This window comes from Mixophyes fleayi, chromosome 2 (genome assembly GCF_038048845.1).
Source record: "Mixophyes fleayi isolate aMixFle1 chromosome 2, aMixFle1.hap1, whole genome shotgun sequence".
Taxonomy (NCBI): Eukaryota; Metazoa; Chordata; class Amphibia; order Anura; family Limnodynastidae; genus Mixophyes; species Mixophyes fleayi.
The window spans coordinates 34,180,557-34,206,804 of record NC_134403.1 but is presented as its reverse complement, the minus strand read 5'-3'; the positions used below and the strand labels follow the sequence as shown (position 1 = coordinate 34,206,804).

The 26,248-nt window shown below is 41.4% G+C and overlaps 1 protein-coding gene across 2 annotated transcripts in view; it reads right to left on the bottom strand.

Annotated features, from left to right (window-relative positions):
- Nucleotides 1–640: 640 nt before the first annotated feature.
- ARHGAP42 (Rho GTPase activating protein 42) overlaps nucleotides 641–26,248 on the bottom strand; it is a 293,945-nt gene continuing 268,337 nt past the window's right edge. The window contains exons 15-24 of one of the 2 annotated variants that reach the window (XM_075198773.1): nucleotides 24,162–24,246; nucleotides 23,887–23,945; nucleotides 20,390–20,495; nucleotides 18,838–18,997; nucleotides 15,313–15,457; nucleotides 14,329–14,712; nucleotides 13,064–13,211; nucleotides 12,346–12,408; nucleotides 5,543–5,622; nucleotides 641–5,206 (exon numbers count right to left, since the gene is read on the bottom strand). In XM_075198773.1, coding sequence (XP_075054874.1) covers nucleotides 5,118–5,206; nucleotides 5,543–5,622; nucleotides 12,346–12,408; nucleotides 13,064–13,211; nucleotides 14,329–14,712; nucleotides 15,313–15,457; nucleotides 18,838–18,997; nucleotides 20,390–20,495; nucleotides 23,887–23,945; nucleotides 24,162–24,246 — 1,319 coding nt within the window. In that variant the 3' untranslated portion in view covers nucleotides 641–5,117. The remainder of the gene's footprint in view (nucleotides 5,207–5,542; nucleotides 5,623–12,345; nucleotides 12,409–13,063; nucleotides 13,212–14,328; nucleotides 14,713–15,312; nucleotides 15,458–18,837; nucleotides 18,998–20,389; nucleotides 20,496–23,886; nucleotides 23,946–24,161; nucleotides 24,247–26,248) is intronic. The other variant, XM_075198774.1, reaches the window with a different exon arrangement.

Here is a 26,248-nt window from a genome sequence, read left to right as displayed (position 1 = left end):
GCCTTGCACTCTGCCTGTGCAGACTTCTCCTGCTACTGCTCTTAGGTACATTTGAGGATGGAACCATAGCTGACTTTGCACTGCACAGCTGACATTTTGCACTCAGTAAATTACTTGCAGTGTGTCAAGGCAACAAGTGCACTTTAAATACAAAATGATTAGCAAAATTATATTAGGCAACATTGTAGATACGATACAGAGGGCAGTCGTCAAAAGGGTGGACTGGTTGGTATGATATGTTTGACATCATTACTGTCCACCCACCTCTGCATCACGTCTAATAATAACAATGTGAATTATGTCCTCAGGCATCGGCGGGCACTGTGCAATGATGCAAAATGTTGTCATTGTGCCCTCATCCATGCCCACTTCTCCGACTGTCTCAGACAACCCGAGGGGGATTCACAAACATCTGTGAGCCTCCCGGACATTCCAGTAGAGTCAGTATGTACTAGCAAAGCAGAGCAATGCAGTTTATATAGTTAAGCCAAATACTTAACTATGTTGGAAATGAAGGCGAGTTTTTAAGGCTTACCATATACCAAACCAGCACTTTGCAGATGTCCTTCCCTGAACGTGAGTAGAATACTTATACTGTACTGAACCAGTCACTCTGAAAAAGACATTTCAGATTCATTCCTTTTTCTTCTTATAAATATGGTTTATTTAACAACTTATACATAACATTTTTATACATTTGAGTATATATACAGAGTGTTTTAGGTGCAATTATTTACATAGATAGCAATTGCAATTTCTATATAAAATTAACTTATACATGTAGGTTAACGGAAATCTTCATTTTTAGAAATTCTTGCTTTGCCATAAAATATGTAAGTATTAATTTTCTACAGGAACAGTAAAGAAAGTTTGCATTGTAATTTGCTTATACAATTTAAAAATTGCAAAAAACTTCCAAATATTTTTTTTTTCTTCTTTACTATTACACCTCCCAACCTGCAGGTGGCGACATGGTCCAAAGTACAACAAAAAATCCACTTAGGTTGGGCTCCATGATAGCCTTAAAGGGAGCTTGTCGTCTATATACAAAGTAGGCAGCCATTTTGTTAGCAAATGCAACATTCATTTGAATACACCAAATTCACTACGAAACAGTCAGTTAAACTACAAAAAATAGCTGCCCAAAATGTGTCTAGGCGACAAGTGATCATTAAGGGCATTGGACTAAAACAGACATCATTGCATTAGAACATTTAGCGTAATTAATCCTATGTATAATGCTATTTGTATTATTGATATTTTTATGCTTTGTCGTATTACCTTATTCTGTCTAACTTGTAAGATGGTAAAATCAGCTAATTTAACAAATAAGCAATGTGTATGCAAACTGGATAATAAATAGCATTAGGTGTTTGGCTAAGAGAAAATAAATATTAGAATGCCAATAAATAAGCCACTGCACAATCAGCGACTAATCTCCATGTACAGAACTGGTGTTTAGATAGTCACGCAGGTATGGTCTATAAAATTAATCCACTTAGTTGTAGGTATATCGAATGTTAAATTGTACCCGTCTTCCACACAAAGTGCAAGCAGCCGCAAAGTGCTGATGCCTCAGCCATTTTAGTATAATGGACAAATAAAGTTTAAATATTAATATAAAACCAATAATATGAAAAACAGAAAGTCATGCCCCTATTTCTGCCTTAAAATATGCATGTCCCTTCCATAGCACAACAGATATAAGAAATATGGAGTGATAACTTAGTTACATACACTGAAGCTGCTGTGCAGAGCAATGCTTTACTTTAGAGGTTCAGACATGGGTCTGTCATGAACACTGTAGCTTCCAGTTGAGACGGTCCATTGTACTAAGATACAAGGAGAACTGTCCTCATAGTTCAAAGGGTTGTCCAAGCAACCAGTCAATTTTTAGCTATCTTCGGCTCAATAAGGCATGTTACCGTCATACCGGAAGCTGGTGTTGGTTTGTGCCAATATATATTTCTAGTGCCGCAATAGAGCTCTGCTGAAGAGCCAAGAACAGGTTCTTTCAGCCAGCTCTCAGGCCCCAGTCTGCCTTACAGAGCAGGGGGATCATGTTTTATTAATCATGTATATTTTATGCCTCGGTTTTACTTATAGTTATATTTGTGTACACTCACAGCCAAGGATAGTTTATTCCTCCAGTACCTCTTAATATGGGGGGTCTTTAGCCTTTGTTGTGCACATTAGATAGCTGTGTTATAGGGAACCATTAATAACTAAGCCTAATATGGCAAACCTAATCATCTTATATTGCTATCTCAAGGCAGACTGAAATAAATGCTCCTTTCCCTGTTACTGCAGGCTTAAAGGTGAGATATATATATATATATATATATATATATATATGGACAATAAAAAATAGTTTAATGTCATGAAGTGGGATGTCTGGTTGGTCAAACAAGTCTTGTACAATTGGTATTGTGGATGAGGGTTCTAGTGTCTTAGTCATTGATAAGAATAGGTTTCACGTGACGCCTTATATTGGCTGAGGAGATTATAAATTTTCCATACTAGTAAGCTTTTTGTTTTGTCAGTCATGCTAAGTACCTGTCCCAGTTTTTGTTTGCAGATAGAAATTTGCATGTTGTTATGGTTATTTTCAGAATACAGACACTAGATTAAGATAATTAAGGAGAAAAAGCTCTAAACACACAGATGAGCACTGCGGCCTACACTGCCGCCACTGGAGTCCCGTCGCGTTTCACTGACAGCCAGGGCGGTTCCATTGTTAGGAACCGCTGACTAGAAGGCTGTGAATGCGCTGCAGAGGAGCTGGGTTGTCTCTGGACATTCATGGCCAGTACCCTGGTAAGAAGATAGGTGGGTTTCATATAGAACATTATCGAACCACGCTCAGTAATGGAATCATGCAATGTTCTTGCGGCATTTTAAAACGTAAAATCTCCCGTTTTATAGTAGATGGGCCTCTAACAGGAGGAGGGAGGTGATGGGAGGTCCGGTTTCCAGCCTCTACTGGGCCCAGGGCCTCAAATATGCTTCCAGCTCCTACAGCTATTACGGACTAATAGGAAATGTTCAGACAAAGTCAACTCCATATTTCCGGGTTTACACTTTCGTTTTTTACTTTAAACCTAGTGTGAGCTAATCGCTAATAAACACATTTTGTATCTAAAACTTAAACTTTGTAAGCAATGGTACGATGATAACAAATTGAAAAGTGGATGCTGAGCTCATACTTAATGTGGGGTCGGGACAAAAATATAGGCAGAGGACCACAGGACTAAGAAAAGGTCATGTCCGTCATTACAGCAAATAACAAATTCCCCACAAGACTTACCGCTAATCCAGAAGGCTGTCATTGCTGACTGTAAATACAGACTCCTTGAAAAAGTGATAGACAGCAATCGTGAAAAAAGAACATCTCGGGACACAGATGTACGTCTCTTTGTAGGGAGACACTTACATTCCTGCTGTTAAGGGGGCAATACAAGGAGCCGGCGGCTGTAGAATGTACAGGCCTTCCTAAAAAACAATCTACAACTGGCGGCTCCTTGTATTGCCCCCTTAACAGCAGGAATGTGTCGCCCATCAAAGTGACGTACATCTGTGTGCCGAGATGTTCTTCTCTCTCAATCGTTGCCTGTCACAGGAATTTCTTATTCGCACTTTCGTACCTCACCCGTCATATCACATGGGTGTTCCAAAATATGGGAGCTTTGGGCATATTATAATTCAGAACGACATGATCTCCATTCAGCACACAAGTACAGACCATATCAACAAATGTAAATATTCTATGTGTATATTAGTATCAATCAGTAGACTTAAATTTTGCAGGATAATAATTTGTCATGATACGCTTCAAATCCTAGGATATGCCTGACAAATGGGACCTAAATAGTCTCCCAAGTTTGCACACTAAATGATTCTTACTACCCACATTGGAGGCAACCATTTTGTTCACCAAGAGCTAATGACATCAATGAGGCACGATGTTACACAGCAGAGGAAGCCGTTTTAAAGGCTGAGGTTTAAAATACTTTCTTATTAATTAAAAATATTATTAAAACTTAACTTAAATGGGGATCCTCCAATGCTAGTCCACAAATTACGAACCACAACTTTAAAATTGGTCCATTGACGATTCTACCGCCAACGTGTTCATGGCTATCAAACCAGTAATTAGATTGAATTTTGAACTAGTTCCAAATTTTTGAGCATCTATTTTCAACAGAATAAAGCCTATCAATGCACTAGGTAGCAGTGACATACTGGGCTTAGTGGTTAGCACTTCTGCCTCACAGCACTGGGGTCATGAGTTCAATTCTCGAGCTTGTATATTCTCCCCGTGTCTGCGTGGGCTTCCTCCATGTGCTCGGCGCTGTGTAGCCATCAGTTCTCTAATGGAAGTGTCTCTATCCTCCAGACAGCAATATTTATGTTCCCAAGTAACACACTGACTAATTTCTCCATAAAGTAACACAATTTTGAAATGTGCTGGAACGTGTAGAATACATACAGCATGATACAGACAAGATAACGAAGGTGTAAGAATCTCTAAAGCACCATATAATTATTTTTTTTACATTAAAATAAGAATCTCAAACACAACAATAACTAAAGCCTTCATGGAGGGCAACAAATAGTGGTACGAAGGCACATGAAATCACATTACAATACCCACTTATAGTTACAATGTGTAGATAAAATAAAAAAATATAGTCACCATAAATGTAAATTATTGCTAATGCAAAGGAGATGCACTTAACTCAATCATCTAAACCTGCCACCAATGGAATTTATGTGGACAACACATTGGTGGCTTGTGTACCGGTGGTCAATGCAAGTCCTCCATCAATCAAGTACCGAATTTATTAAGGCATTGGTTACTTCTGACACGAACATAGCGCCGGATAAGTATATTTATTTATTGTACCCATTAAGTTGTTCCACGTGCTAAGCAAATTCTTTAAAGGAAGTCTGGAGTCAAACAGTGGACAATAAGAGTGAGTCCTTAAGCCACAAAAGCCTGTAGAGGGCTCCAACCTCGTATTAACTGCTGATCACTATATCCATATCAGATACAGTCATTGCTTTCTCAATTGTCACCATGGATACCATGAAGATACGGCGGTCTACTGACGTCATCAGAGATAGACAACGTAATTCTCTGGAACTAATCCAGTCTTGCCTTCATAGGTTGCCTTCAGCCAGCCTGGTTCCACAGATCTGTACACTAGGGAAAACAGAAAAGTGGGATTTAATGTGATTTTATACAACCATATGTTCTCGTCACAGGAGACCTCGAACTCTGCTAAAAATTTTTTAGTAAGTCTTCTATTTATGGTTCACAACAGTCGCTGCATCATCTTGTGCTAATCTGTCCTATGACAATGACAAGATGATTCAGCAGAGGGCGACAACCGTAGACAGAGGATTTAGTATGGCTGGCCCATTGATTATGGCAAAGGGGCGGCCAGTCTATGCAAAATTGGACCATAAGGTTGATCATAAATGAAAATATAGAACCATTAGTGTTCAGACGTACAGTAAACTAAAAACACAGACTTACCATTACTAAACACTGCCCCCTGGGGGAAGGAGAGCTCATGGCTGTGTTCCGCTTTACAAGAATACATAGCTTTTGCTTGGCTAAAAACAGAAAAAAACAGGTTATCAGAAGAGCAAATAATAATAGACATAACACACACCCTTTGCTAGAAACTCCCTACTTGAAGTTGTTCTAACCACAAATTGGTCGCATTGTGCAGATATCAATGTGTTTTATGTCTATGGTAAAATAGAATTTCCTAGAATTGTTAAAATGTAACTATCGCAGTGAAAGTACCTTGTGTTCTAAATGCATCAGAAAACACCACTGGAGTGGCATGTAAATTAGCAGAGTAGGGAACATTCCAAAAGTCTTCTGCAGTAACCATTCAGGATTCAGAGAATGTGAAAATTAGAAGTCTAATATACACTAGAACCATGGACAATAGTTTTAGGAGGTAACAACACTAAACCATCTCTTCTCACCTCCAGTAACTAGCAATCTGAAGCTTTAGTTACAAACATTTGTGGTCTGAGACTAATTAAATGGAATCCGTGATAACATTGAAAATGATTTATATTTTTGTTTACAGATGGATTTTAGTAGGCTATTGTTATTACAGTTTTCCACAAGTGTTTACATGTGTTTATAGCATCATTATTTAAATAAAAGTCCCAAAGTAAGTGATCATCCTATGTCCACACAAGCATTAATCATTTCCATCTCTGCTTTGTTATATTTTTGAAAACTGAGAAGGTGGAAGAAGAACAGAGGAAAGATGGAATCACCTAGACCAGTGATAGGCAAACTGTGGCCCGCGGGCCAGATCTGGCCCACTTAGTGGTTCTATCCAGCCCGCCAATATTTTAAAAAATGTCATTAAAATATGCATAAAATTATTAGGGCCGACCCTGTGTGTCAGAACCTTCATTTTTATGCCTTCCCAGCTATTTCCTCCATTACACTTCATCCTCCTTCCTAAAAGGACACTTCGTATGTCAATCACTCAAACACCTGCCCGCCCCCTAATGGCTGAAAGTCATGTGAGAAGAGATGGGCTGGGCCATACACTAAGGCGGATTTCGATTGGCTGCTGTGTTGTCAGTTAGTGGCTCACCAGAAAGACGGATCTATAACAACCTGCTGAAATAAGTGCTGTGTCTGTACGATCGCTGCACTTATAGAGGTAACACTGCTATATAACACCCTCCCGGCCCATTCCAAAAATTTGTATTATATATTTCGATATTTGAGTTTTTTAATAAATTATATTGGCCCGCTTAAAGTTTTTCTTTTTTATTTGGCCCGATCCTGAAAAAGTTTGCCCATCACTGACCTAGACAGATCCTATGGAGAGACGTCATTCGGTGCAGAGGAAACAGTGTATCCGGGACAGTGAGAAGTAGAACCTGCTCTATTGCTCATCTTTCTACTCTGTCATCCGTCTTGCTAAGATGTCTATGCGCACTGTGCAGCGTCTCTCCCAAGAATCTCTAAGTGAGACGCCATCTCTCCTGTGCAGCTACTTACTACAATACGATATACAGAAGTATGATCGCTGATTCTACAGACCAGAGTCTACAGCAGAAACCGTCAGAGAAGAGCACAAGAGATATCCCCAGGTGAGTGATCACTTTGCAGGATTCCTCTGGAAACAGCAGATACACAGCAACATTCCATAAACCATAGAATACATCATACACAAAAACACTTATGACTGCCTACGACTTGAAGGGCAGAATGGGAAGGCAAAGGGCGGATGAACGTAGGCCATGTTTAGTAAGGGCATGCCAGCCCAGATATGTTTGATTCAGGTCCAGTGATTCTCTTAAGTACGTGTTTTTTAGCTGTGTCATTTGCGCCAGCTACAGGGCTGGTGTCAATGGCTACTGATAGTGATGACTGTCATGGCATAGTGTTTGTATTAAAACTAGATGTATGCATGCCACTAGATAGCAAATAACATTTGCATTCAAGTAAGATAAAATAATGCATTGAATGTACAGTACGCATTAAGGACATCCTGATTTATGTATTTTAAAACTAGTTTATTATTTTGTACATAAGTTAAATACTGCATGTTTTATTCATGTAGCACACAAATACATGATAGCTTATTTGTACACTGAAATTTAAAGTTGATCTAGGACATGCCCTACCCCAAACATAAATCTGCCATCATATTTTAAATTTAACTCCCTCCAATCCAACATGGTTTTGCCTTACTTACTTACTTACTTTTGCTTAACTTTCCTTAATGAATCAGGCTCATAGTACTTTAACCTTGGCTCTATACTGACCCCTACTGATAATTTATTGTAATGCAGCATAATGTTATTTTACTGTCTATTGCTTTGGGAGAAAATGTTTTTCTTCTGTAAACCGTTTCTCTACACACTATCCTCAAAAATGCTATTTGCTTAACTCTGTCTAGCACATGGGTATACACAGGTTACACCTGGTTTTATGGTCTCCTTATCTACAGGCTGTAAATAAACTTTTGGGACCGTGTCTCTCTCACATTTGCTCCCTGTCATTTTTGAATAACCTGAACATTTCCTGCCCCAAGAGATGTCATGTTTATTCCAACCCAATGTCAGATCCTTTATACTGCTACTAAGCCATGCCCCAGATGTTGTATTGTGAAAATGATTGTCACACATGTTTAATATTAGCATTTGGAGCAAGTAAAGGGATTATGGGATACAGAATAAAAGCTCTCGTGTGCAGGTTACGTTATTTGAGAAAAGTTAGTAATAACTCTCTAGATGCTAGGCAAAACAATGCAGTAGAATATTGCTAAGTATCCATCTGCCAATGGCCTGATTAGTAGAAAGGGAATATAATAGGGCTAATGAGCCCTTCTTCATTCGCTACAGCAACTGCGCTTTTCACTTTCCCTTCTTCGTGTATCCAATTAACACCACTAATAAAGGATTATGATCCAGCAAACCCATTTATACTTTAGGGTAATTTTTGGTGGAATGAAGGAAGGTGGTGGACAATAGAGACCACTTCCTAACATCTCTGGGATCTATTATTATGGAAAGAGATAGTGATCAGAATACAGCATCTCACAGGGGGGATATTAAATTGCTGGTGATGTGGCGCCTGGACATCACCGCAATGTTCGGCTGCGCACATTGTCTGCCATTACGGTAGGAATCTCTGCTCATTTTTCTGCACCCTGTGGGGTGTAAGGGGAAGTGAGCGGAGATTCCTGGCATCACATCGGCGTGATGGGTCTTCGTGGACGTTCCCGGAGACACATCGCGCTGAATTGAATCTCCATCCAAAGAAGTCCACATGGAAAAGAGATACTCGGATCTACCGACCCGGAATTCAGGCTGTGTCACAAACTAGATTATTTTACCATAGTTGTTCTTTGTTCCTCCATCCCAGCACCCATCTCACAGCTTATTACGAGCAATTAGCACTGTCATTAATATTAAGCAAACGCCAATCAGCTCCTGGGGGTAAATTTATCAAGCTGAGGGTTGGAAAAAGTGGAGATGTTGCCTATAGCAACCAATCAGATTCTAGCTGTCATTTCGTAGAATGTACTAAATAAATGATAACTAGAATCTGATTGGTTGTTATAGACAACATCAACTTTTTCAAAGCTTGATAAATTTACCCCCCTGGAGTCTATTGACTGAAAATCAACCAGTGCAGTCAATAACACGTCTGATCGTTTGTAATTAGCTGTCAAACAGTGAGTGGGAGAAAACATAGCGGCCAGAGGGTGGAACCACTAGCGCTGGGGACTTGGGGGTGAGTATGACAGTCAGATGTATACTGTTCATCAAACTGGGTCTCTGTATTGTATACTAGTTACCCAAATGTTACATGTTTATTATAAACTGGTCACCAGATGCGACTCTATATTTTATACTGGTCACTAGATTCCTATACTGGATACCAGATTGCGTTGAGATTAATATACTTGTCACCAAACCAGAATCTATGTCGGTCACCAGATTGAAGATTGTGAAAGCTGTCAGAGGACTGGGATCTTTAGTGCGTCACTAGATGTGGATCTGCATTGTACGCCAGTCACATGGGGCTACATTGTAGTATACTTTATATGTCTTTCATAGAAACGATGAGATGAGTTCACACACAGTAAGATTGTGCAACATTGTTATCATCATCATCAACATTTATTTATATAGCCCCAGCAGATTCCGTAGCACTTTACAACTGGGAACAAACACTGATAAGACAATACTGGGTAATCCATACAGACAGAGAGGTAAGAGAACCCTGCTAGCAAGCTTACAATCTATAGGACAATGGGAGTTAGAAACACAAGGGCACGTGCTACATCATATTGCACAATGGACCAGCTAGAATGCAAAGGTAAAAGTATTGAGTGGGCTGTGTGTGTGGAAATGTTGGTCAGAGGGTTGTTGTCTTGCGCTAGCAGTGTAGACGGTGGTAATAGCAGGGCCGTCTTTCCCATAGGGCACAATGGGCAGGTGCCCGGGGGCCCGTCGGAGGAAGCCAAAAAAAAAAAAGCCTGGAAAAAGAAAAGAAAATACTTTCCAGGTTTTTTTTTTTTGGCTTCCTCCGACGGGCCCCCCCTCGGCTGCAGGGCCCATATATATAATCTTTTTTTTTTTTTTTTTTTTTTGTATATATATATATATATATATATATATATATATATATATATATATATATAGGGGCCCCGGTGCACTGCTGTGCTCGGGGGCCCAAGATGTTCTTAAGAGGGCCCTGGGTAATAGGGTAACCTAGGGAGATTAAGATGGTGGTTGAGTAATACTATAAGCTTGTCTGAAGAGATGGGTTTTCAGAGAACGCTTGAAGGTTTGAAGAGGAAAGTTGTTAGAGGAAAGTCTTACTGTGCGAGGGAAGGAACTCCACAAAGTAGGTGCAGCCCGAAAAAAGTCCTGTAAGCGAGAATGGGAGGATGTGATGAGAGTGGAAGAGAGACGTAGATCTTGTGCAGGACGGAGGTGTCGAGTTGGGAGATATTTTGAGACAAGTGAGGAAATGTATGTCGGTGCAATTTTGTTGATGGCCTTGTATGTTAGTAGAAGAATTTTATATTAGATTCGTTGAAATACAGGCAACCAATGTAGAGACTGACAGAGTGGCTCAGCAGAGGAAAAACGGTTTGCAAGGAAAATCAATCTAGCCGCTGCATGCAAAATAGATTGTAGGGGTTCAAGTCTGACTTTGGGAAGACCCGTAAGGAGGGAATTGCAATAGTCGATGCGGGAGATGATAAGTGTATGAATTAATGTTTTTGCGGTGTCTTGTGTGAGATATGTGCATATTCTGGAAATGTTCTTTAGCTGTATGTAACATGATTTAGATATAGAGTTGATGCGGGGAATAAATGACAGTTGTGAATCAAGGATTACACCTAGGCAACGAGCTTGCGGGGTGGGATTTATGGTCATGTTATCAACAGAAATAGAAATGTCAGGCAGGAAGCTTCCGTTTTTGGGTGGGAATATTATTAATTCAGTTTTTTAAAGATTGAGTTTGAGTTGGCGAGAAGACATCCAAGATGAAATGGCAGAAAGACAGTCAGTAATGCAAGACGACACAGATGGTGAAAGATCAGGAGAGGATAGATAGATTTGTGTATCATCCGCATAAGATGATACTGAAATCCAAAGGACTGTTGAAACCAAAGGATTGTTAAAACCAGTGCCTGCACATTGTAAAGTACAAAGGATTCAGAATAAGGGGAGTCCATTGCCCAATCACAGTGGAAGCAGCCTTTTCGTGGGCTGAACCAATATTCAATATAATGCAAGCCTCAGGCTAAGCATTGGTACAGACTAAACAATGACTGCCTCCACTGCGAGTAGGCAACATGTACATCTGTATTTGTGGATTACTCAGACCTTACTGCCAGACATGACGCAGGGAAATAAAATATTACAATGTGATCAGAGAACCATTATAGAGTCTGTAACCTGACGCTAATAGATCATTGCTTCTTTCTCCATCGGAGACAAGCCTGTGCGCTACAGATGTTGTAGTACTACAAGTGTCAGCATGTCGATGAACCAGGAACATCTGTCAGAGCCATCTCTGCTCCAGACATTACAAAAAACTGACCCGTGGGAGAAAGTAATTACTTCCTCACCCCCCCACTGGGTGAGAATACGTCAGTCCTTCGCTGAGCCTATATAAAGGTGTAGAGTAATTACCCCCAGAGGATATATTTAATTGTGAAAGTAAACAATTATTATATATTTCTGGGCTTTGCAACCTACATGGACATATTTCCCACGACTTGTTGACTTATTGTGGTCAGACACATGTAAGATTCTGTTTTCCTTGCGAGTGTAATTTCCTGTTACAAAATAATTCTCAGAGTGTTTTATTAACCAATCACTAACTCCACCAGCAGTAAGTACACCATGGATAGAAATACAGTAACAGTCCACAGTGTGGTCTATTCCGTGGTGGAAAAATGCACGGGATGGACCCAGAAGCGATAATCTGGATCACGCTACAGGAACATTCTGCAAAATACAGATGTGTCACATGGAATCCAACACGCACAGAAACCTGGGTATAGGATGTATTAGTAAAATCAACTATATTCAGCTTATTGTGACAGCTAAAATTACCAAGCGTTAGTTAGATTGAGCTGCCAGCCTCAGACAGCTCCACCTTAACAGGGCACCAGCCACTACACAGGGTCCACAGTTGAGCCCACTGCTACAATGTTTGGACATGTACACGGATGTGGGCTGCTTGTTACTGCCTGACTGGCCTGGACGCATCCTTAGATTAAACTTTTTTTCTCCAAATTCACATTATTTGAACCTTACCGTCCAGGGGTTGCTTGTTTTATGGATCCAGCATTCTCGAAAAGCTGAGCTTTAGCTGCCACCCTGCGGAACACAAAACAGCTGTGACTGAAACAATCATCTTTATTTTTAACATATAAGAAATTATTTTTGATGTAGGAGCAGGATGAGATTTAAAATGCACATTCAACGCAATTGGATATTTTGCAAAGGTCAGCTGGGACATCTTTAAAGTGAACCTAGGAGGCTGCTATTTTTTGGACTGAACTAACATGATATCATTAGGAAGCAGTGCCTCATGAATATTGGTCAGACCCTATGAATATTAGTCAGGAAGTGTCTCAGTGATGTCACTGGTATCTGGCAAATAGGTCTCCTTCACGGTGTGCATGTGACCAGCCAACAAAATGGTCGCCATCACGGTGTGTATGTGACCAGGCAACAAAATGGTCTCCTTCACGGTGTGTATGTGACCAGCCAACAAAATGGTCGCCATCACGGTGTGTATGTGACCAGGCAACAAAATGGTCGCCTTCACGGTGTGTATGTGACTGGCTCACTTTAAATCTGTTCTCCACAATGGTGAAGACTTAAAGGCTAAACACTTGTCTCCACAGAACCCATTACCTGACGAGCCCCCATAATCTCTGGCTGTCTGACAGGAATGGACATGTACTGTACAACACTGTAGATCAGGCCACACACACAAACCACCTAATCACACAAGCAGAAGGCTCACATTGATCCCGGTCTCTGGTAGCCATTGCTGGAACCCGTGTCCAATCTTCTCCTCATAACCTTGGGCGGTAAATCCGGATAAACCTTTGTCATGTCTTTGGAGTCCATAGATGTGAGGCTCTGAGTAGACGGACTTCGGCTTTTAATACCTGTAGTAAATTAAGCAGAAAATACCATTAATGTGACACAGTACATACCAAAGAATGTGTAAGAAACCTGTATGATAATAGCACTGGAATCTTCAGAATGCTGTGTCAGCTTTCTGGAGGGCAGTGGCGGGACTGTAGGGGGTGTGGCTGTTATGGGGCCCAGAGGAGGGGGTGGGGGCAGTAGTGCAGACCCCACCCCTGAGGCCCCAGCGCTGTTCTCTAAAGGGGGATCAGTGTGTATCAAAATCCCTGGAAAATTGACTATTACTGGCAGAGACAGGGATAAGTATATCAGAAACGGTCAGCGGTACCTGACACAGGAACATATATTAAGGGCAAGAAGATGTTTTATTTTGAAAATCATGTTTAATTTTTTTTTTATTTGTTTAAGTTTTGTGACTCTATGTTACCGCTCCTCCTTCTCCCTCTGCTCAGTCCTCCCCTGCTAGGGACATTACCCAGAAGCCTTTGCCTTACTTAACACTGCACACACTGCCATACAACTTGTGTGAACAAATGGCAATGCGCTCTGTGCAATGGCAATGGGATCCTTGTATTGCAGCTGGCATTGGGGTCTGTGCAATGTAGCTTTACACCAGGCAATGACTGGGTCACTTTTGCCAGTCAAAAGAAAAACATTTTTATATTAGTACCCCAAGAAGCAAATTAAAATTACATCATCATCAGCTATTTATATAGCGCCACTAATTCCGCAGCGCTGTACAGAGAACTCATTCACATCAGTCCCTGCCCCATTGGGGCTTAAAGTCTAAATTCCCTAACACACACACATACAGAGGGAGAGACTAAGGTCAATTTAATAGCAGCCAATTAACCTACTAGTATGTTTTTGGAGTGTGGGAGGAAACCGGAGCACCCGGAGGAAACCCACGCAAACACAGGGAGAAGATACAAGCTCCTCACAGATAAGGCCATGGTCGGGAATCGAACTCATGACCCCAGTGCTGTGAAGCAGAAGTGCTAACCACTGAGCCACAAATTACAAAGCCATAAATGTAGTTGAATGATATGTAAATTAAGATAAAGTATTTGATCAAAGTTGTATAACTCTACCCCTGCTCTGCTACAAGCACTTAGCCCGATGACTGTAACCTACCTTCTGTGGACGGTAAGGAGCGAAGGGAGGACGCAGCCGAACGTTTCAGCCCAGACGGCTCGTAGTGTCCTTTCTTGGTCAGGTCAATTGGTGGAGAAATATTCCCAGGGCTGGTCAGAGACGACATACTCTGACAATCTGACTCCACGTCCGTTTTTGAGGCATCCTCTTTGGAGCTGGACTCAGGGCTTGTCGTCCACAGGCTGGAGCTTTTCTGCCCGTTAGAGGAGGGGGTGGAGGTGACCCAAGGGATGCCCCCTCCCTTCTTGTCTCTCAGCGGAGAGGATGCCGACCTTGAGTTGACATTTTGCTCTGAGGAATGTGAAGAGAGTGACTCAACGCTGCCCATGGGGGTGCTAGTTGGGCTACTGCTGTAAGAGTCGCCTACGGGGGAACAACAAAACCGCTGAAATAATCTCATAGAGCAACAATCCACAACCACATTGGATTTTCAACTTGACTTAAAGTCCAGCTGAGTAAGGCTGGTGTCACACCAGCATTTTAAAAGCAACATCTTGGTAAAAAAAAAAAACAGTAGATATTTGCAGTTCATTCATATAACTAATGTCTATGGGATGTGCTACACAAAGCTTATTTAGAGATTTCACTCGGCATAAATCAAAATCAAGGTCCATTGAAAGGAATGTACAACTCTCTAGTCTGTGGCACACAAGCTGGTATGAAAGCAGCATTTTCCCTAACTGATAATAAACCCATCAGAAATCTTTCTAGTAATTTGTGAGCGTTTGTAAGCAACAGAAATACACCGATTCTAAAACGCAGGTGTGACACCAGCCTATGCCAAACAGAGACACTCAGGTGCCACCTAGTGTCCAGAAAGAGGTACAACAACTATTCTACACACAATGGGGTTTTAAATTTGCCCGTGAATACAGCTCTTCACCATAACTTCATACATATTTGATAGACCATCGTCAGTTGATAATATTTTGTATCACGCACTTGATTCCTTCTCATACTCACTGTCTTGGTCAGCGAGACATGGGGTATATCGCCCTTTGGGTTTCCTTGGTCCTGTGGACAGACATATCGCCCTGGTTCTTTTGGAGATTGAACGCGGCTGTGCCTGAGGAAGGGGCACATTGGGGTCCGGGGCCGTGTGAAAGATCTATAGAACACAACACCCATTATGTAGGATAAATAAAACACAAGCAGAGCATTTATACAATCGATTTCTCCTCCAATTACGTGTAAATGATCATCACAAGTCAGGTGAGAGATCCATCCTCTACATAAATGTATCTAATATTGCCAAAATAAGTATTATACATGAAAATATTTGTTTGCCGTGGGAACCTTGGTGACAATGAATAAATTGGATAATGCATCATGTACTGAACATTATAAGCATAATAATATTTGAAGAGAGCAAAGTACTGATGAATTAAACATGATTAATACATCTATATTAAACAGCGCTGACTATGTCTATGATATATACAACATCAGTCCCCCAAAATACCCTACTCCGCTGCCTCTTCCATGTCTCCGCAGGTATGTTCTACTCACTCTTTCACTGTAGTTTTCATTATTTTACATATATTTTGCATTTGTCTTCTTGCATATTGTCTTTATTGCCTTAATTAAGTCACCCCTAACTCATCCATGACATCCGACCCCAGCTATTATCTTTATTGGCTACCAGCCGCCCTCAGCTGAATGATCCGGTCTGTAAGTCTAGTGTATCTCTATGAGGGGGCTCCAAGGTTGGGGGGCCCTACAGGTTAATGGCTGTGCCGTGCTTCAAGTAATTAGGAGGAGTAGTACATGGGTAAACCATAAGGAAATATGGAACCAGCACAGGACACCAACATTTTCCTCACTTGTGCCCTGTGCTGACTCCACAACTCCTGCCCCAACTATATTTCTGACAATACTCTTCCAGTCGCCCTCTGTGCTCCCCCAGTAACCTAATGTCTTCGTATCTTATAACCTTATGTCATGTACGGCTGTAAAACATCTCCCACACAGCTCCCCTTTCATGAAACTCTCTATCCTGCCCGATCGGAATCTTGTCAACCTTCAGAAACTTTCTACCTGAAGACTCATTTCTTCTAAGACGCTTCTTCCTTTTCTCCATAATCACTGTGCTTATACCAGCTCTGCCGTACAGTAAACACTCATCCGGTCCTAACCAGCAGCTACAATCGTTACCCCCATGCCTGATACCCTTAACATACAGGCAACCTAACATAGTGGTGGTTGCAGGAATGATTATATACCAGTGAGAGAATGTCAAGGTGACTTGTCATATACATACAAGGAAGCTGTCTTTGCAGTAACTGATATCTTACTTGTCTCGCCAATTAGATTGTTATCTTACTTGTTTACACTGTAGCACATATAACGCTTCTCCATATATATTTCGCTGTAAAATTACTTGTACTTTTTTGGGAACAAATATGCTTACGTTTATTCTATTTTTAATAAGAAATTACAGCTGTCAACGGAGTATGAGTGGTTTGTATTTCTCTGTGAAAGTTTAATGGCGCCTGGCCCTTATGAGCTCAGTGTAGAGTGTGTGTGTGGGGGGGGGGGGGGGGGTAGTCATAGCTTTGTAGGATGATGGGATGATACCTGGCCGTTATGAACTCAGTGCAGAGTGGGGGAAGGTAGTCATAGTTTGTAGGACGATCCCTGGCTGTTATTGACTCAGTGCAGAGAGGTGGGTGGGGGGGTAGTCATAGTTTGTAGCACGATCCCTGGCTGTTATGAACTCAGTGTAGAGGGGGAGGGCGGTATTCCATACTTGCCAACCCTCCCTGAATGTCAGGGAGACTCCCTGAACTAGGTGTGATCTCCCTCGCTCCCTAAAGAGTCTGGCATTCTCCCTGATGCTGAGCCAGTACAAGACGTGGTTGGCTTCGCCATCTGTGGCATGATGACACAGATCACAAATTGTGTCCTATGTCCATGTATTGATGCCTATGGAGGTGGCCATTTTCATGGAGACCAAGATTTAATCAAAGACTGACAGGTAAGACAATATGACTTCAGTAATGGAGACAGAAATGTAAAAGACACTTCAGTCTCTAGAGATTCATTAGCAGCTTTTGTTTAACGCATAGTTGCCTACTCTCCCAGAATGTCCGGGAGACTCCCGAATTTCTGGGAGACCAGGGCAACCTCCCGGTTCACGCCCCGCAATAGATAAGTGGTGAATGCAGGGCTTAATGATGCAAATATCGCGTCATCTTAGCCCCGACCCCTGCTGTAATTGGCCAACATTGTGATAATCGTTTAGGGGGTGGGGCCAAAATGATGCAATTAGTCAAGCCCCCCCCACACACACACCTCCCCCACGATTTCCCCGAAGCCAACAAAGAAAAGTTGGCAAGTATGGGGTAGTCATAGTTTGCAGGACGATCCCTGGCTGTTATGAACTCATTGTAGAGTGGGGGGGGGGGATAGTCATAATTTTGTAGGATGATATCTGAAGGTTATGAGCTCAGTGCAGGCTGATGGATGGATGGCAAAGCTTTGTAGGACGATCCCTGGTTGTTATTAGTTCAGATCAGGCAGGTGGAAGGAGTGCATAGTTTTGTAGGACGCTCCCTGGCTGATTTGAGCTCAGTGTAGAGTGGAGGGAGGTAGTCATAGTCTTGTAGGATGATCCCTGGCTGTTGTGATCTCAGTGTAGAGTGGAAAGAGGTAGTGATAGTCTTGTAGGACGATCCCTGGCTGCTATGAGCTAAGTGTAGAGTGGGGGGAGGTAGTCACAGTTTGCAGGAGGACGATCCCTGGCTGCTATGAGCTCAGTGTAGAGTAGAGGGAGGTAGTCATAATCTTGTAGGACGATCCCTGGTTGTTATGTGCTCAGTGCATCCTTCTGGAAGGAGGGTAAATGTTTGTTAGGACGGTCCCTGGTGGTTGAGAGCTCAGTGCACAAAGGGGTTGGGATGTCCATCATTATGTAGGACCTTCACTGGCTGTAATGAGTATAGTGCAGAGCACGGGAATGTGGGAAAAGATTTGTAGGACGGCATCTGCCTGGTATCTGCTCAGTCTATATGTCTGTAGATTTGACCCTGGAGATAGCAGACATAGATGAAGAGGGTGGTAAGGAAAACTTAATTCTTAGTTAATAAGTTGTTGGGTGCATTGTATTATTGTATTGTAGCTGCATGAAAAACTGTGAAATACAATATTATCTGTCAAAGTTGTGATATCAAGCAGTGTAAATATAATAATATACTAAAGCTCATGATATCAGACATGACAAATATAGGAATATTTTGTAATTGTTTACACAACTACTGACACCTCCCATGTATCAAATCCTTATAATACATAGTATTATGCAAGTCAGGAACACAATAGTCTCATTTTGGATAAAGGAAGGCAGCAACTTCTGTTTCCAGCTATTATTACTTATGACCTCCTGCTTTCCATGTATTTATCAGTAACATAGTAGTTTCACAACACCTGGAGTGTCACAGGTTAGCCAACACTGACATGGACAGTTGATAACAATATGGAGAATAATACCTTCTCATAATGTTCTATTAAGATCTCTACCACTATATTCTGGAACTTGATGTTCATCATGGCGGCTACAGTCTCCTCCTGGGCTCTCATGAGGGTCGGCCCAAAGATCACACCAAGGTTGGATACAGTCATAAGGTTCTGCTGACTGTGCAGCGATACCCTGTATGATAAAATATATTTATTATTTACAAGTTAAAGAATTCCCAACAGAATATTTCATATTATATGTCCTGGAAGATAATTTGCTACTTACAATAGCCCTTTTCTAGGGCTATTGTTGCTCCCAAGATAAAACTTGCCCCAGGCCTACCAGCTCTGGCGGACTTTAGCCTCTAAATAGCTCTGTGACTATTGGGCCTATTTATCTATATCTGCAGCAATAAGACTTTTCTATCACCATGATATAAAACCACTTATCACTGCAATTTATCAATAAACCATCCCCGGGGCAGAGTGATACTCAGATGCCTAGATGGTTCATGCATGCACAGTGGACCTGAGAGCCCAGACTTGGCGCTTCAGTTCCACTAATAAAATAAATAATAAAAAATAGATAAACTGTAAATATTATATATAGGCAACTCCTTATCTCAGATGAAAACACATATTTATGCCAGACATAGGCCTGTTTGCCCTTTAATAAGCAGAGCAAAGGTTGCCCCCTAATTGGATGATGATGATTCAATCGTCACAGATCTCTGACCAGTGTCAGCAGCTGGATGGTCTTAGAGCAGATATTTTTGGAGACTAGGAATTTAGATTTACAATTGGCAGGGTAGCTGAAGGACCCCTGCACATCTACTAGTAATGGTGGTGGGTTCCCCCTGCCTCCTCCGACCAGCCACAGGAAGACTCCAACCTGACTGATCTTTGCTTTCACTTTCTCACCCACCTAGGAAGCAATTTATTTTAGCATTTAAAATGTTGGCAATCAATAATGTTGGATAGCTTTAGGCTTGTCACAAATGTGCACATTTGGCCACCCAACTTGTTTCAGCATGGCTAATATAGCTTGCTTGGCCCTGACCTAAAAAATGCAAATCTGATCAGGCTTTAATTATTTTGGAAGTAAAGAAGATCCCATAGGCTGATTACCCCCACTGGTACAATCGTACAACTGGTACTGGCCTGATCTGTACAATATGACCCACCAAACATCATAAATAAAACCAGCATGTATTAGTGATACTAAATGGGTCATTTTTAAATATAAAATATAACGTTCAAAACAAAAGTAATACATAAATGAATAAAATAACATCTAAGGATATAAAAATAAGTAACAAGAAAAATGATATGACCCAGTGTGGACGGAACAAGATGAAAACCACAAAAGTTCCAAACAGATTTACAAAACACTACATGTAAAATGAAACACTGCAAATATACAAAACAAAATGTGTAGATAAGTGCTATAAGGAATAAATCCAAACTGGATAATGCAGTGTATGTGATACACTGCATTATCCAGCAATGAGGTAGAAGATGTTCATCATATGTTAATATAATACAGTTCCTGCAGCATCAGACACATGTAAGGACAGAACATTACTTCACAAGGTGCTTTATTAAGATATCCAACATCTCCCGGTTTTTCTCAGGTAATTTGTGAACCAAGGCATGGACTGCTTGTACTCTGTAATTCTGGTCATCGGATTCTGCAGGGAGAGGTCAGAAGATTAAACAAATTAGATGAATGAACTATGTTTTAAATAGAGAGGTGTCTGACACAACAATCTTCCCTCACCAGGAGTCTCACATCACTACTCTGCTGCTCGGAGACTCTGCTTCTTCCACTATATAACTCTCAGTCTGCGGCTTCCTGCTGCCTCCATTCCTTCCCTCAGTTACACATCACTCATCTCCTGATATACTCTGCTGCTCAGAGACCCTGCACCTTCCACTATATAACTCTCAGTCTGTGGCTTCCTGATGCCTCCATTTCCCTCCTCACATCATGACATTGCCCCTGTCACATGCAGCCCTGTCCTCACTGACACATCACTCATCTCCTGATATACTCTGTGCTGCTGGTATACTGCACCTTACACTATATAACTCTCAGTCTGTGGCTTCCTGCTGCCTTCACCCCCCTCCTCACATCATGTCACTGCCCCTGTCACATGCAGTCCTGTCCTCACTATCACATCACTCATCTCCTGATATACTCTGTGCTGCTGTGGGATACTGCTCCTTCCACTATATAACTCTCAGTATGCGTCTTCTTGTTGCCTCCATTCCCCTCCTTACATCATGTTACTGCCCCTGTCACATGCAGCCCTGTCCTCACTGACACATCACTTATCTCCTGATATACTCTGTGCTGCTGGGGATCATGCTCCTTCCACTATATAATTCTCAGCCTGTGTCTTCCTGCTGCCTCTATTCCCCTCCTCCCATCATGTCACATGCAGCCCTGTCCTCACTAACACATCATCCATCTCCTGATATACTCTGTACTGCTGGAGACCCTGCTACTTCCACTATATGACTCTCAGTCTGCGGCTTCCTGCTGCCTCTATTCCCCTCCTCACATCATGTCACATGCAGCCCTGTCCTCACTAACACATCACCCATATCCTGATATACGCTGTGCTGCTGGGGGACCCTGCTCCTTTCCATTATATGACTCTCAGTCTGCGGCTTCCTGCTGCCTCCATTCCCCTCCTCACATCATGTCACTGACCCTGTCACATGCAGCCCAGGCTTAAGCTTTCAGTTCCACTAAGTGACCAAACAAATATATAAAATAAAATGTTTACAAATATTTTATTTAAAAAAAAAAAAGATAAAAATATAATAAAAAATAAACATTTTAAAACTATTGCTGACTGAAAAAATACTTTATCCGAATAATGAAGCATTTTTTAATTCTGGTATATGTTCTGGCAACGTGCAATGTGGTGCCACCTAGATGTCAAAAGCAGTACTGAACTTGGGAGAACATAAATGTGTAATGTTTATACTAGTGTGTGTTAGAGGGTTCCATATCAGTTGTACATTCACTCCCATCACTAACTGATCATTACTTCAACCTATGATTGAAAGTGTTCCCTATTTTTTTGTATTTTCCTAGTGCTTGCACCCTTTCTGGAGTAGTATCTACATTCAATGCAGAATGCTCTGCATTGCTGTAGAGTCCTTGTTTCTTCACATCGCCCTGTCACTGACTATAACATGCTACATACTTCGGCAGCACAATATAGTATAACACACGCACTACTGTAACATGACGTGCCATGTATAACATAGACGTCGGAGGACAATGGTGAAACCGGAACCTGAGAACGCCACAAATCACTGTGAACCTCATTCATGTTCGTAAGTTGCGGTTTAAAAAAACTAAGAACTTGCTCCAGATACCAGGGGCGCACACAGTGGGGGGGGGGGGGGGCAGTGGTTCTGGTTGACAGCGCCGCGGCTGCTGTTCAGTGCTGTGCCGCCGAAATGGAGCATGCGCAGCAGCTCTCTCTATTTATTTTTTTGGGGGGGGAGAACCCCCCCCTTAAAAATCCTGCCTGCACCCCTGGATACATTTGTATTGGAATCTGGGGTAAGTACGCGCTGCCTAAATGTTATTTGCCGTATGTAAGTACACACAACAGACTGCAGTATACGCACCAGCGTCTGTTCACTAACACAGAACACATAAAAAAAAAATGTAAATTAGAAAATAGATGAACAGATCTTACCCGTATCACCATTTTTTTAAAATTAAATTAAATACATAAACCAAGATGTTTTTAATGCATATTGCACACCTTAGTACATCTTACCCACATACACATTGTGCAGCATTCATAAGTGTACTTTTTAATACAAAGACTATGACATGTCAATCATCACTATCAGTTGGCTATTAAATCTGCGCTGTAGCTGGTGCAAGTGATATGGCTGAAACAAGACGCACTTACAAGAAACCTATTTGAATCTGCCGCATCGGCTTCTGAACGCCAAACTGTTCATGGCCCACGTTCATCCGCCCCCTTCCCTCCCCCGTTGGGCCTTTCAAGCCATAGGGAGTCAAAAGTGACATTTGCGTTCAGACATGGGGCTAGATTTACTAACTGCGAGTTTGAAAAAGTGGAGATGTTGCCTATAGCAACCAATCAGATTCTAGCTATCATTTATTTAGTACATTCTACAAAATGACAGCTAGAATTTGATTGGTTGCTATAGGCAACATGTCCACTTTTTCAAACCATGCATTTAACTGCATTTATTGGGGTCAGGTCTGATCATGCAGAGAGCTATTTCATGCAAGATACGCCACGTAAACATGAATAAGTCCCTGTATGTATAATATCCTACAGTCAGGACTCACGAGCAGTGATGGGGTTCAGGTTTGCCCAGCGATTACCAGACAAGCATGGTTAGCATCTTGTAGCATAATGCAAGAAGTATAAAAAGCAGTGAGAGCTATGGAACTTAAAACAAGGGAGGACAACTCCTTTAACCTGAATTTGGGGAGATTCCAGATTGTATTTTTTTTTTTTAGCTCTTCGCTGACTGTAGTTATGCAGGGCCGTCTTTCCCATAGGGCACAATGGGCAGGTGCCCGGGGGCCCTGCAGCCGAGGGGGGCCCGTCGAAGGAAGCCAAAAAAAAAAAACCTGGAAAAAGAAAAGAAGAAAATACTTATCGTGCTGTCAGCTGGCGATCCGGCTCCCTCCCTGGTCTCCTCCTCCGTCGCACTCGCAGTGGATGTCGGGTGTGACGTCATCACGCCCGCCCGACATCCATTGCGGAGCGCGACGGAGGAGGAGACCATGGAGGGAGCCGAATCGCCAGCTGACAGCACGGTAAGTATTTTCTTCTTTTCTTTTTCCAGGTTTTTTTTTTTTTGGCTTCCTCCGATGGGCCCCCCTCGGCTGCAGGGCCCATATATATATAATCATTTTATTTATTTTTTGTATATATAGGGGCCCCGATGCACTGCTGTGCCCAGGGGCCCAAGATGGTCTTAAGAGGGCCCTGTAGTTATGGCATCATAAAACTATGACAACTAGAATAAATAGACTCAATCTGTTTAATTAAAAGTTATACTTACTGACGGCGAGAATAAAATCCTTGTGCAATTTATAGGTCATGAGGGGTTCAGTCAGACATCTGTGAGGGGATAAATCACAGAAACGTTATACTACGCTCTTCAAAGTAAATGTCAGCCATTCCTTCACTAACAAGTGAAAATTTAGCTGGCTAATTGAAAAGAAATCATACGGAGTAGAATCTATCACAGGGTAGTCAGCTTCTAGTGGAGAATTACCTCAGACATTTTAGGAACGTGGATGAAAAAAAAACAAAAAGAAGAAGGGAAGAACTCACCTGAGGTAGTTTTTTAAAGCACTTGTAATGGTTTTATTGTCCCATAATTCTAAATCAATATCCATATCAGGAGGTGCTTTAGGAGCTAAAAATAAAAAAAATATTGTGTAATTATTACTGTGACTGGATCACTTATAAATAACTGGTATAAATGTATTTAAAGGAAATAGCGCACATAATTGCACATGCACTTATTTTTGATATTGTGTATATTTTGGTAAGGAAAATCCCTAATTTCTGAGACCAAGGGGAAAAAAATTCATTTTTTCTGTTTTATTCTTTTTAGAGGAAATGTATTATTTCTTAAGGTATATATCTGATACAATAAGCCTTGGTGGATGGAAGTCTTTTGTGTGTATTGTGATGTGGGGAAGTGGCTTGACTGGGGTTTGTGAAATTCTGTGGGAATGTGTATTCTGAACTGTCTGAAGAAAGGCCCCATATGTTAATTAGATCTTGTGATGTGTGAAGGTCCAACATTGAAGACAGGAAGGTTTAATTAAGACTGGCTCCTAGATTTTCTGCCTCTGAATACCAGATGCAGTACATCACAGCATCTTTAGAATTTCATAGATAAGTATAAATATTGTTTGCTTTGCAATGCATGTAATTCCATGTTTGTGTAAACACATGTCATCATGATTCTAAAAATAGCTCAGACTTCAAGGGGGCTAGCTTACCCCGTGAGGCTGTATCCAAACTGTATAAAAAACACATCTTGTATTGAAAACATTTTCTTCTTCTTTCATCTGACCTTTAACCAGTGAAGAGCAAATAAACATCACTTGCTTCAAAGACCTGCTTGAAAATATCTTCCATGCTGAAAATCCTGTGACCTACAGATAAGACCCAAAATCTAATCCGTTCCCGGCTGTTCCTGAGGTTTGGACCCAGCTTTTCTGGTACCACCGCTCTGCCCGCTACCCAGCAGCCCTGGTCAGTGTGAAAGGCCAGGGGGGATCCATCCACAGCAACCCTGATCCATAGTAAGATGTCAGGAGTACCAGTCCAGGTACACCAGTAAAGGGGTACACTCGCAGCATCAGTTACCCAGAAGAAACCCGGTACTGGATGCTGGTAAGGTGTCCAGTGGTGGCAGTATTTGTAAGCCCCTCCTACTGCGGCAAGTGGGCACATTTGACATAACGAAAGGGAACAGTGGCAAAGTAAGCCCAGCCGGTTCTCAGCAACAACAGACAGGGTGGCATAGGCGGTCCATCCTGTCACAGATTTCTAATATATTTAAGCAAATAAACTGTACGCATAAACCTATATGTACCGCAAGCTTCTCTGCTCTGTGTAACGACTCAGCCTCTTACCTACCTATAGTCACGAAAATCATTCATGGTTTGTAATATGGATTATATCTGTGCAGGGTAGATGTCGCTGGATCGTTTGACTCTGAAAACTGTATTTTTTTAGTCCTATTGACTCTCTCCTGTACTTCCATGCGGATCACACTGGGCGACAAGTAGAAGACTACTACAACCACCTCTGTATACACAGATAAGGCTTTTTCATCATTATTGCATAAAAATAAAAACATGTTTTGAACAATATTGTACTATCTCTGTTGCCTATTTATTCCCTGTTATGTTCCTGAGTCATCGTGAACCATACACTGTATACTGTTTATGTTCCATATAGCTGAGATCGGGGAGTACCCTAGAAGTCCTCTACTCAGATCAGCTAATGTTAAGTCTATATCTGCAACGCTCATTGGGGGAGATTTAATTCCCCGCATTGTTCTTTAGAACAACGCAGGGTGCGCATCATTATCGTCAGTATGCTCATTTTAATGGCTTAGGGAGCTGCGAGCAAAAATCAGCGCATCATTTACCGTAGTAACGGTAATATTATATTGTAAACTCCAATGAGACAAGGTCAAATGTGAATGATTACATATTTTTACAGCTATATTTGGCGCTATACAAACAAACAAATAATAATATTAAGTCTTTAAATTTTAAAAATAATTAAGATTTATTTGCCCAAACTTCATTTTAATTTCAAAGTTTGTAAAGTTCTAGACCGTACATTACATGAATGAGAAAATTTGCAACAATAACTTTAGAAGTGAATCTCGC